An 11212-nucleotide genomic window follows, 5' to 3' on the forward strand; every position below is an offset into this window, starting at 1 on the left:
AAAAAAAATAAAACGACAACCTTTCAATAAAAAAATAAATTAAAAGAGGTTGGTGAGTGTCGGATTGGAACACGAGGGAGAGGACCCTCTCGTCGTATTGGATTAGTATTTAGCTCGTACACACAAATCGATATTATTATTATTATTATTAAATAAGATGTCACTTGCGTATATAAATGGCTTATTTGCTACATATTTTATACAAGTCTCTGTTTGTGTCGGCAAGATTTTACTCTGTGTGTGTGTACATATTGTTAGTACCGTCCTCTTTTCTTTCACTGCAATTGATTTATTTTAAAAGAAATTAATAACAACTAAAAAAAATTAAAAATTAATTTAACTATTCATATATGAATAATAAATTAAATTAATATATTTTTTCATCCTTTTAAATTAAATTTATGTTTTAGCTGGAGAGATCAACTTACAAGTAATCAAAGATCACATGCTCAAGCAGAGAAAAAAAAAAAATTTCTTTACAACAAGCACAAAATAATTTATTAAATGTGTTTTTTGAAAAAAACAAGGAAAAACATAAAAGCAAGACTAGATATGTGAGCTTAGTCCCTGGACCCGCGCTTGCATAGCCTGTACTTTTTTTTTAGTTATTTTGCTTTTTATAATTTTTTTTTAACAAATTTACTTAATTTTTGAATTTTGATATATTTCTTGAATGCTGTTATAATTTTTTTTAATAAATTTAAATAATTTGTTATTGGTTACTATAATACATTTTATTCTTTAATTTTAATATTATTTTATTATATTTATATATTTTTTTATTTTTTCATCACGCATAAATTATAAAGTATGCTATTTTAATATTTTTTATATTTGCACTGGTAATCATAAAATATTTTTTTAATAGAACCGATAATTCCAATTAAAAATTTGACTAAGATAAATAAAAAGAGATTTTAATAACATAAAATCATTAATTAAAAATAAAACTACATGTTTAATAATAAAATCAAACAATTCTCTAATGAATATATTTTTTTAGATTTACAAAGTTTTGGTCCCCAGAGCGCGCGATTCTATAAACTAGTTTATTTATATTAAAACATTGCTCTACATCATCACATATACGATGGAAGACCCGTGAATATTAATTATTTTTGACATTAATCATTGACACAAAAGTCAAAGTACAAAATTGATTGGCCGGGGAGTTACATGGATAGAAAGACACATGGATAGAAAGACAGCACCTCTTCACTCAATTCAAAATACCATTTTTTTTTCTTTCCTTTTATTAATATTCAAACACCTCACTTACCTCTCTGACCCTTTCCCTTCATTGCGAAACGAGTATAATCACCGTATTATCATTTTAAATTATAAAAAATTATCTTTTTTAATTATTTATATAAATACATTACCAGAAAAAGATGGACTGTTTAATTAATTAATTTAATTTCAGCTGTCTGTCGTGAAATCCAACACAAAAAAGAGGAGGGCGCACGAGGAAGTAAGGAAAAGATATGGGCCAGCGATTATTCTATCTCCGGTGACAGACTGTACTGTACTGTCTCATTAACCCTGCGGCCTCATAAACCTTCACTCTCACTTTCACCTCATATCTTTTCCAAAGTTTTGTAGTGACAATCGAAGGAACGAGGGAGTAAACGAGCTTCTTCACTCTCATGGCTTCCATCATCGAATCTGGCTGGCTGGTACTTATCTTTCTTTTCTTTTCTTCCCCTCCTTTTGCCCGCCACCAACACTTTTTTTTTACCGGGAGATTTGATTTCTCTGGATCTGTATGTTTCCTGTTTACTAGCAATGTGAACTTTAACACATACATATAGCTTTTGAAGCTTTACCACACAAGCTAAGTGAATGTGGAGGAGCTACCTGCATTTTTTTTTTCCAGATCTTTTCGTGCCTCAATTGAGACGGTTTTTTTTTTTTGAGAAATAGAATAAAATAACATTTTTGTCATGGATTTTACATTGCTTTCTGACCATTGTGAGATTGATATCTCTCTAATTCAATTTTTAACCACTCTAAGCTTTTCTTGCCAATGTTTATCTAGGTCTGGTTATTAATTACATGTGGGGTTTTTAGTTTTTTCGGTTATATTAGTCAGTGGAAGAAACATTTGACTGATTTTTGTATCATGTGCAAGCATGTAAATTGCAAACTGTGCCTATCGAACTATTAGTCTTCAACTTCAAAATGAGATGATGGAAGTGTGTTTGTTTGGTCGTATACTGTGTTCCTGTAAGCTTATAAGATAAATGGTTTTCTTTTTGATGCAGTATTTGATCACGCACTTCAGTGATTTTCAGTTGGCATGTCTTGGAAGTTTCTTTCTTCATGAAAGCGTCTTCTTCTTGTCTGGACTTCCATTCATATATCTCGAAAGGGCTGGATGGCTGAAAAAGTACAAAATTCAGGTTGCCGTTTCTCTGCTTTGCTCTTATTGCATTTCTTTTACCTGAATTTGATTAAAGGGATCTGCATGATTGATTCCAATTGCATTGCCATTGCAATGCCTTTAGTTTCTCATTCTGTTTGGGTGAATTAGTGACATCGCGAGACTTCTTTCACAACATTTGCTTGTGTCCTTTAATGTCGTTACTGACTACTAGTTGCTGGTCCTATGCAGATGAAAAGCAACACCCCTGCAGCTCAGGAGAAATGTATTGTTCGCTTACTCTTGTATCATTTTGGTGTTAATCTACCAGTTATGCTAGCGTCCTATCCTGTCTTCAGACACATGGGCATGCAAAGTAGTCTTCCATTCCCGTCCTGGTATTTTCAGGTTCTTTATATCCTAAAGCTTTTCTTAGCCAGACAAAGTTGCGAAGAGATATATAGCTATCCTTTTATTTATTTTTGGAATATAGTACATGTCACTGGTTCCTCTGCATACTATTTCCCATTACTTCTGGAGCATAGTTAAAAGATAATGTTTTTTCTTTTTCCTGCAGGAAAGTAATTCTAATGCAGATAACATTCTACTTCATCCTGGAAGATTTTATATTCTATTGGGGACACCGGTTCTTACATACAAAATGGCTGTACAAGCATGTGCACAGTATCCATCATGAGTATGTAGAGAGACTTAAATGTTCTCTCTGGCATAAAGTTTTTACCATCTAGATCTACAAGGTGCTTTTATGTTGCACTTATGGTTTTTAACGTGCTTGTTATATGTGCAGATATGCTACACCATTTGGATTAACTTCTGAATATGCTCACCCTGCTGAGATACTGTTCCTTGGTTTTGCTACTATTGTCGGTCCTGCCATCACAGGCCCCCATCTGGTAACTTTGTGGTTATGGATGGTGCTAAGGGTCCTGGAGACAGTTGAAGCACATTGTGGTTATCATTTCCCCTGGAGCCTCTCCAATTTTTTACCTTTGTATGGAGGGTGAGTGTTTAATACACCTGTATGGTTTATGATCATTTACACCACATTTATATCATTGGTTCTGACATTTGTTTAAAAAATTTTCTAGTGCTGATTTTCATGACTACCATCACCGCTTGCTGTATACTAAATCTGGAAACTACTCATCTACTTTCACTTACATGGACTGGTGAGTTTGACCTTCGCAAAACATTATTATTTCTGTTATGTCCTTAAAATGTAAGCTATGCTAACATTTTACTTGAGTCATTTGTGGTTGACTCATTGAAGTTCACTTAAAAGGCTAAAAGGCCTACTCTGCTCCTTTTCTGGGTATTCACTCTGCAAACAATCTCCTGGCTGGATTTGGTTAGCACCCTGAATCTGCATAGCTGGGTTTCTATGGTTGCTTTGCTTTTACATTATCTTACCAATCCCAGCTATCCCAGGTTGTCATAAGCTTGTAAAAGGTGCTCTCCATTACAGAGACTTACTCTACTTCACATGAATCGTTGTTAATTGAAATTATTTCAGTCTAACCCATTGTGAACTAGCAAATACCATTTGAAATCCATTGAGGTGATCTTTGCTAAGATATAAGCAAACCAGTCATTCATGTGCCCTTCAAAACCTCTTTGTTGATGCACAGGTTTTTCTCCAGCTTTTGCACCATTAAGCGTGGCATTGTGAGTACCTTTTGCAATTATGGTCATAATCTTGTCCTTTATCTTGATGTGGATATCAGGGCAATGTAATGCAAAGACTTGCAGAAGCAGGGGTTTCTCGCTAGTCATGTGTCAAAACAAGTCCCAATTTATAGGGTTGTGGTGCCCTTTTTTTGTTTGCATAATTGCAGGAGTGGTTGCATGCAATACCCAGTCTTTTCAAGTTACGGCTTTTAGGTCCGTATCTGTAGGGTTTTTGACTATACTGATTTTAACTTGTTTACTTTAGATGACTTTTTGTGCTTTATAAATGTGAGAAAGTTCAGTCTATAGAAAGGGCAGGGGGGTTGTCTCAGCTGTGATAAACTGTGCTAGGATTTAACTTCAGCAAGTATATTAGTGTGTACTATAAGGTATCCAGTAGTATTTTTTATCAACTGATGTTTTAATGATGCCATAGACTTCTTTTAGCAAAGAATGTTTAACTTAAAATTCGCTTCTCTTTGGCTGTGGGTTACTTCGATGGAATCTTGTTCCTTGTATTGTTCTTGGTCATGCTTGTTGCACCTGCATCAATTGTTCTCCACCAGTTACAATGATGAGAGAATTTTGCAGAGTGTGGCATTCATAAACTATATAGTGTTGGCTCTGTAACAGCAACTTGCTTTCTGAGGATGGTCATTTGTTATGATTGTTTGTGATGTAAGTGAGAATCATAACTGGTGCCGTCTTTCGATGCTATGGTTCGTGGCTTGTTTACAATAGCCAAATGTCCAATTTCATACCCTCTATGGTGTGGGAAACAATAGCATATTTTCTAACTGAACATGATGTAATGGCCTTTTCTCTTTTATACTGTCAGGGTATTTGGTACCGATAAAGGTTACAGAAAGCTGCAAGCATTGAAGAATGCTGGAGTGGAAAATGGCGGCAAGCAAACCTAATGTAGAGAAGATTCTTTTATTTTATCTTGACATCAGATATGGGTTCCTGATATGCGGGCATCTTTGACAAGTTGTGTCCCTGCATTTCTCTTGTGCAAACCACCTTCTGTGTTAAGTCGCTGCTCATGTTGCAGCATGTTAGTACACTTTGAATCAGTGGAAAGCTTTTTCTAGACATTTTGTGCTCATCTGTTCCCTGCATAAATGGAGTTGCTGTCCCGATTTAAACCTTTTTGTTTCAAATTATTAAGAAGCATCCTTCTTCCTCTCTGGATCCCAATACCCTGTAGGCTATTTTCTAAATGCATTTTTCACCCCTGTGCGTCGCCATGATTTGACTCTTGAATCAAAGCCTGTCAATTTAGTTGACATTAAGAAAGTCCACTTTCAACTTAAATGTACTTTTTGGAGAGAGCCAATGCACGATTCCTTTATTTGTTTATTGCTGTCCACATTATCTGCGGATAAATGCAGTGGAGGCTGGTTGACTGGTCGAAGTATACTGGGCATCATGGCTTGGTAGGATCTTACTTATGGATCTGCATCGATATATTCTCAAAAACCTCTGATAGTAAGTATGATTCTTCCAAATTATACAAGCCTTTCTGGCTTAACCTAATTTAAGTGCAGCAGCACTACTCAGCCTGGGCTGTTATTCTAGTGGTTGGCTTTTGGCTACGCTTTAGCAGAAAGCGATGTTTGCATGAATATATAGGCACTCCATGATTTCCAGGAAAACTCCTCCCCATCTGCTAAACCTAACAATTTATTGCCTTTTGAGATGGTTCCCGTGGATGTGAAGTACAGAGATGGAATGTATCGCGGCGCAAGGTATCTATCATTTTTCCGAGATAGCTGTGTTCTTTTCCCTGTTTTCATTTTTGTGGAGACTTTTAGTGATGGTACCCTTCTGCTGTCTAAAAGAGTTAACTTTTTTCCAATCTGCACCTGCACCCAACGGGCATTCTTGTATGTCTGTACCATGACTTGGGCCCTAGAGCTTAAGATATTGGATGCTCTCATTCTTTTCTTTTGGGTTTCGAAGACCACTAAAGTATTCTTGACTTCCATATCCTTCTTGGTCCCATTTCAAGATTTTTTTTATGAGAATTATGCTCCCTTTCTTCATAGAATCATTGAGTTATCCCATGGCTTTTACATCTTTCTTTGGACGCCACTTCTTCCTGCTATCTGTCAATTTCCCTCCTTACTTTTCTTCCCATTAGCATATGAATGGACTCCTTCCATCAGGTTGCCTCCATGAGAAGAGTTTTTCTCCCTCGTTCCACTCTTTCTCGTATGTCTTCAAGCCATCTGGTTAAGGTTTTAGAATTGAGTATTAGAGTTTTGAAATGCAGTGTAAGCTATTTTTCTTTAAGTTTTATTTTTATATATATATATTTTTAGATTGCTTTGATAAGTTAATATTAAAAAATAAAAAAATTATTATTTTAATATATTTTAAAATAAAAAAATTTTAAATCACAATCATTACTGTAATCTCTAATATAACTGATAAGATTTAATATACCTAATAAGATTTACGACCATTGAGAGTAATCTCTAATATACCTAAGATTTATGATCATTGAGGGTAAAACTATGCTTGTCTAATATTTATTTAAATCTAATTTTAGTTTTTTTAATAAAATAAAAGAACTTGGAAAAATAAAAGAAATTAAAAAAAATAGACAAAAAAATCAGGTTTGGATCTAAAATGAGTCCAGTGCTCGATTAGCATGAATCTTTTTAGATTAGTGTAAACGTAAATTAAGCCAAAACATCCAGGGGCAAGTAAAGAAACAATAATGGGAACAGAAAAAAGTCCACTAAATTTTATCTCTAGCACTGCTCACTAATGGGTAAATCTCCTGTGTACCATCCATCCTCTCCAGAGGGTATGTCCATTTCCTTTCCCCGAGTTGAAGGTTTATTTTGAGCAGTTCAAGGCCACCGGCAGCTGCTTTGGCCCCAAGAAAGAATAATGCTACTTCTAAGAGATAATTCAAATAGTTAGATTTTTGAGTTTGTCTTTTAAATATTATCAATTTAAATTTTAAATTTCATAACATAATCAAAATACTTTAAACTGACCCCATAATGTGAGTTTATTAAAAAAAAAAGATGACGATGCAACGAGAAATTCATTCCAAATGCACCGGAGAAAGGAAAGGGATGATATCCGTACAACCACATAAATATTGAGGACAACATCTGGAACCTCATGGCAAAAGATTTCATCTAGAACGGGAAAAAAAAAAAAAAATACAGCCTGGTGTCCTGATTTTTTTTTTTTTAATCAGTTGCTGTGTTTCTACTCCCATTTTCCTCCTCACATAGCGAAGCACCTTATCGGGACCTTGTCACCCAGCCCTCTGAAAAAAAGAGGGGAGAATCGGAGGAGGAGATGATAAGATTCGTGTAATAGGTTGCTTTGCTACGTGTCTTTCCTTAAATTCACCACGACAACGCTCACATTGTCGGTACTATGCCTGGCCAGCGCCATCTTCGTCAGTAACATTGATGCCTCAGAGCACGCTTTGTCCGACATTTCCCCACTTCCGCCGCTGCCGGCGGGGATCCCCACAGCCTCATTGTTCTCCACCAGTCTAGGAGAACATGGAGTCGGCGCGTGCTCTTTCACTCTCAAACAGGCACGCGCCACCGCACATGCTGTCTCGTTGGAGACCACGTCCCAAAGACCATCGCTTGCTATTATCAAGCAATCATCCTCTGCCGTTCGATCCATTATTGTTACCTCTGGCTCGCAACTAACGTATGGCTTTAGATAGTTATCACCTGTGGTTCGATCAGAAAATGGTAGTGTCAGTTCAGTTCATGGTTTCAGCTTTTAACTGAGCAATCGGGTCTTGCTATTATATTTACCTATGGCTCTTGACATGGCCAGAACTCCAAGAACCCTTGGGCCGTCCCAATAGATGACGCGGCCGCCAGCGTTTTCGATCCGGTTAAGCTCGTCTGGACGGTCAGGCTGTTGTCACGAATAAAGAGGAGATCGGGTGAGTTTTTAAGCTGGAAAGTTACCAGAAATAACGCGAAATGTGATTGATGTGGATATTAATCGCAAACCTTGTGATCGGAATACAAAGGCAGTGGTTTCCCATTACGACACAAGACAGCTCTTGAATCCCCACAATTAGCGACAACGATTTTGTCAGGAGATACAACTGCAACAACAGCGGCAGACCCAACAGCATCACATTCTGGAGTTTGCATCTCACACTTGCAATTCGCACGAACCTCCACCCCTTGATTCCACGCTATTACTTCCTTGTCCATCCGCCGAAAGCTTCTTTCCATTGCGCTTTTCCACCCCTCCTTGATCCCCCCCAACTCCTCTTTCACCAGCTCATGCAATCTCTCCTTACACTTTACTGCCACCTACACAGACACAGAGACAGAAACTAAAATGAGTTCACATTTCATTTGATTGTCCCAAAAAAAGAAAACCAAATTAAACAAAATCTAGTAGCTGTTTGATTTTTGGAAACCGTACATGAGAACAACCGTGGCCATCGTAGACACCAAATAAGTGCAACTCAGTTGTGGTTTCCTGGTCTTTCCGACAGAATGAAGGGTGAATCGCTACCGCATCTTCCATGTCTCTTCTCCTTCCACAAACCGAAGTCACCCCGAATTTTGGAAACAACTGATCTGGATCGATTAAAGATGTTGATAAAATTGATGGACTCGAAGTTAGATTCAAAGAGTATTGCCTCGCAATTATGTTCTCTGATGATTTCCCTTTCTCAAACGGTTTATTTTCATCTGGGTGTTCAGCACCACAGTTCTCCACCGCGTTCTGACAGTCACGAGAACACGGGCTAATATTACTACCATTACGAGTACTACTGTAAACTTGCAGTTTGTGCTTTTTATGGGTGCCCATGTCATCAGCTTCAGTCTCCGTTGAGGCCACTCCTGCCACGAATCTGAGCCGTCTAATCTCCATTCTTCTCCGTCTAGCTATTCTTGAACTTGGCTCACATGACGTTGACGATGCCTCATTCTCACTCACTACTCCACGGTAAATCTCGGCCATTGATATAACACTAAATTATCACTCCTACCACAAAATCTTCAGCACTAATTTAACTTCATTCCATACCTCCTCTTCGTTAATTAGTTTTCTATCTGTTTTTTTTTATGTGGCGTTACGGGATTGAAATTGGGAAAGAGAAATACTGCAGAGATAGATGAGAGCGTTCGCGCGCTTGAGCGAGAGCTTTAAAAGCACAAAGGCATGTCTTGGGCAGCTCTGAGCATGGTTGCCACGGGTAGCCTGCCCATCACCGTCACGGGCAAAGCGGCAAGTATTTGTGGCGTGGCTTAGATGTGGACTGATTGGAAATGCGCCAGATTTTTTTAAAAGAAAAATATATTTTTATATTTTATAAAATTATTTTTATATTTTTACATGAAAATAATATAAAAATTAAAAAAAATCTTAAAAATACAATTAAACTGCAATACAAAACATCACATCAAACTCATATCCACCGTTTGATCTAACCTCCTCGTCAACGATAAAAAAAGTATAGCTATGTGGCCCAATGATGTCTGAACACGACCGTAGTAGGTACTAGCTTTCCTGACACGCATGGGGTCCTTGGAAATGACCTTTTCGGTATTTTCAACTTTAAACTCTCAAATGTTGAAAAATTTGGATGAGAGGTTGGAAACACGTGTCTACATCGTAGAATACGAGATTGAAGCCAGTGCCTTTAAAATCCCGACTTTATTCCTTCCTGCTCTTCTGGCCCAATCAAAATGGGTTACGTTAACAGCTGTTGACGTAGACGTCTTGGACCCACATGTCCCGGTCGTCGGTACTTGATGGAATATCTGGACATCAAAGTCTATGATCTTGGACACGTGTCAAGATTGAAATCCATCAAGGACCCCATTCTCTTCAAAGTGTACAGTGAAGGTGGTCGAAGATGCTCACCCATCACGCTCGTCCAGCAGGAGATTTTTTCCATCAAGTTCCGTTGCTATTTCTTTGGAGAAAACCCAATATCTCAACCATAACCCATCAGTCTTGTTGATTGAATGATTCTAAAGCATGATTTTGGTTAATCGTCTGTTGGGTTTTTGTATTTTATTTTATTTTTTAATTTTTTTCTTTAAATTAATTTTTTTCACATTGTTTTGATTCCTTGATTTTATTAATAATTTTTTAAAAATAATATATATATATATGTATATATATTATTTTAATAAATTTATAAAAATATATATTTTTTAAAAATTATCATTGCAGCACCAAAGACACTCTAAATGTGGTTATGAAAGATGTAATTTTTCATCTATTTACTTTGTACCTTTTGTTTGCTTTACGAGGAAAAGTACTGATCAGATTAAATGAAAAATTAACTCCGTACATGAAAATATTTCCAAAGCTAATAAATAGATTAAAATGTTAAATGCATTGCTGCACTTAAAAAAATTTAAGTCAGCAATGTCGTGGAAGAAAATAGACTTTACAAGTGTGAAGAACTTTTAATACGTGTATTTGATATTATAGTGTGAAATGTATTTTAAAAGTATATTTTGTTTGAAAAATATAGTTTTAATTTTTTTTTAATTTTTTAATATTGACATATTAAAATCATTAAAAAATATTAAAAATTAAATTAATATTGAAACTATCGCATAGCTAAAACTCTTTTAAATTAACATTGTGGTGAAAAAATAGAGATTTAAAGGTAATATATTTTTTGTTAAAGAGGAGTTAAGTCTTTATATACAGGTAATGAAGTTTTTTTTTTGGAATTTAACATAATAATATTTAGAAAAATAACATATTTAACAAGTCTTGAATAATATATGTGACTTATGAGTTGCTAGTGTTAATAGTAGCTCTATCAAATTGTAAAATGACTTGGCAAAATTTACAATAAATAAGAGAGGACAGAGAGAGAAAAAAAATATTAAAGATATACTGAAATTCTAATGAAGATAATACTGGTATCATAAAAAAGATATTAATGAGGTTAATCCAATGACACTAAGAAACTAATAATAAACAGAATGAGTCACATAAATTATCTAAATGTAGGGATTCACTAAACTTAAGGTAGTTTATGTGCCTACCTTAGTCACCGTTGGTAACCTTACTTGGTGTTGATGACTTTCTATTATCGAAATCTTTCTTATAGTACTAGTGGTGTCGTTATTGGTATGTCTCCTAGTTTTATTTCGTTTTCTCTTTTTTTTT

At 35.7% G+C, this 11212-nt stretch overlaps 2 protein-coding genes across 5 annotated transcripts; one reads left to right on the forward strand and one right to left on the reverse strand.

Annotated features, from left to right (window-relative positions):
- Positions 1–1438: 1438 nt before the first annotated feature.
- On the forward strand, positions 1439–5413 carry LOC105133116 (methylsterol monooxygenase 2-2). Its single transcript, XM_011036951.1, has 7 exons — positions 1439–1676; positions 2265–2402; positions 2615–2760; positions 2940–3059; positions 3171–3383; positions 3472–3552; positions 4890–5413. Exons 1-7 carry the CDS (start codon positions 1647–1649, stop codon positions 4969–4971), a joined length of 810 nt encoding a protein of 269 aa, XP_011035253.1. The 5' UTR covers positions 1439–1646; the 3' UTR covers positions 4972–5413.
- Positions 5414–6782: 1369 nt separating this feature from the next.
- On the reverse strand, positions 6783–9331 carry LOC105133117 (probable protein phosphatase 2C 24). 4 transcript variants are annotated; one of them, XR_843728.1, is made up of 6 exons: positions 8737–9331; positions 8489–8646; positions 8062–8373; positions 7858–7963; positions 7108–7770; positions 6783–6961 (listed from the first exon to the last, which is right to left on the reverse strand). XR_843728.1 is itself a non-coding variant. In XM_011036952.1 (4 exons), the coding sequence occupies exons 1-4, from the start codon at positions 9032–9034 to the stop codon at positions 7409–7411; spliced, it is 1326 nt and encodes a 441-aa protein (XP_011035254.1). In that variant the 5' UTR covers positions 9035–9331; the 3' UTR covers positions 7101–7408. The 4 variants fall into 4 exon arrangements, 1 of the variants encoding a protein (XP_011035254.1); XR_843727.1 differs by having other exon boundaries at positions 8489–8664; XR_843726.1 differs by having other exon boundaries at positions 8489–9331.
- Positions 9332–11212: the final 1881 nt, after the last annotated feature.

The sequence above is a fragment of the Populus euphratica genome, unplaced genomic scaffold, assembly GCF_000495115.2.
Source record: "Populus euphratica unplaced genomic scaffold, PopEup_1.0 scaffold42.1, whole genome shotgun sequence".
In the NCBI taxonomy this organism is placed as follows: domain Eukaryota; kingdom Viridiplantae; phylum Streptophyta; class Magnoliopsida; order Malpighiales; family Salicaceae; genus Populus; species Populus euphratica.

Excerpts from the sequence above, each read along its gene's own strand:
- LOC105133116 (XM_011036951.1), top strand. The coding sequence starts at position 1,647 with ATGGCTTCCATCATCGAATCTGGCTGGCTG. Across the intron at positions 2,403-2,614 it reads TGAAAAAGTACAAAATTCAG|ATGAAAAGCAACACCCCTGC; the intron begins GTTGCCGTTTCT and ends GGTCCTATGCAG. Across the intron at positions 2,761-2,939 it reads AGTCTTCCATTCCCGTCCTG|GAAAGTAATTCTAATGCAGA; the intron begins GTATTTTCAGGT and ends TTTTTCCTGCAG.
- LOC105133117 (XM_011036952.1), bottom strand. The coding sequence starts at position 9,034 with ATGGCCGAGATTTACCGTGGAGTAGTGAGTGAGAATGAGGCATCGTCA. Across the intron at positions 8,374-8,488 it reads ATGGCCACGGTTGTTCTCAT|GTGGCAGTAAAGTGTAAGGA; the intron begins GTACGGTTTCCA and ends GTGTCTGTGTAG. Across the intron at positions 7,964-8,061 it reads CTTTGTATTCCGATCACAAG|CCTGACCGTCCAGACGAGCT; the intron begins GTTTGCGATTAA and ends TCGTGACAACAG.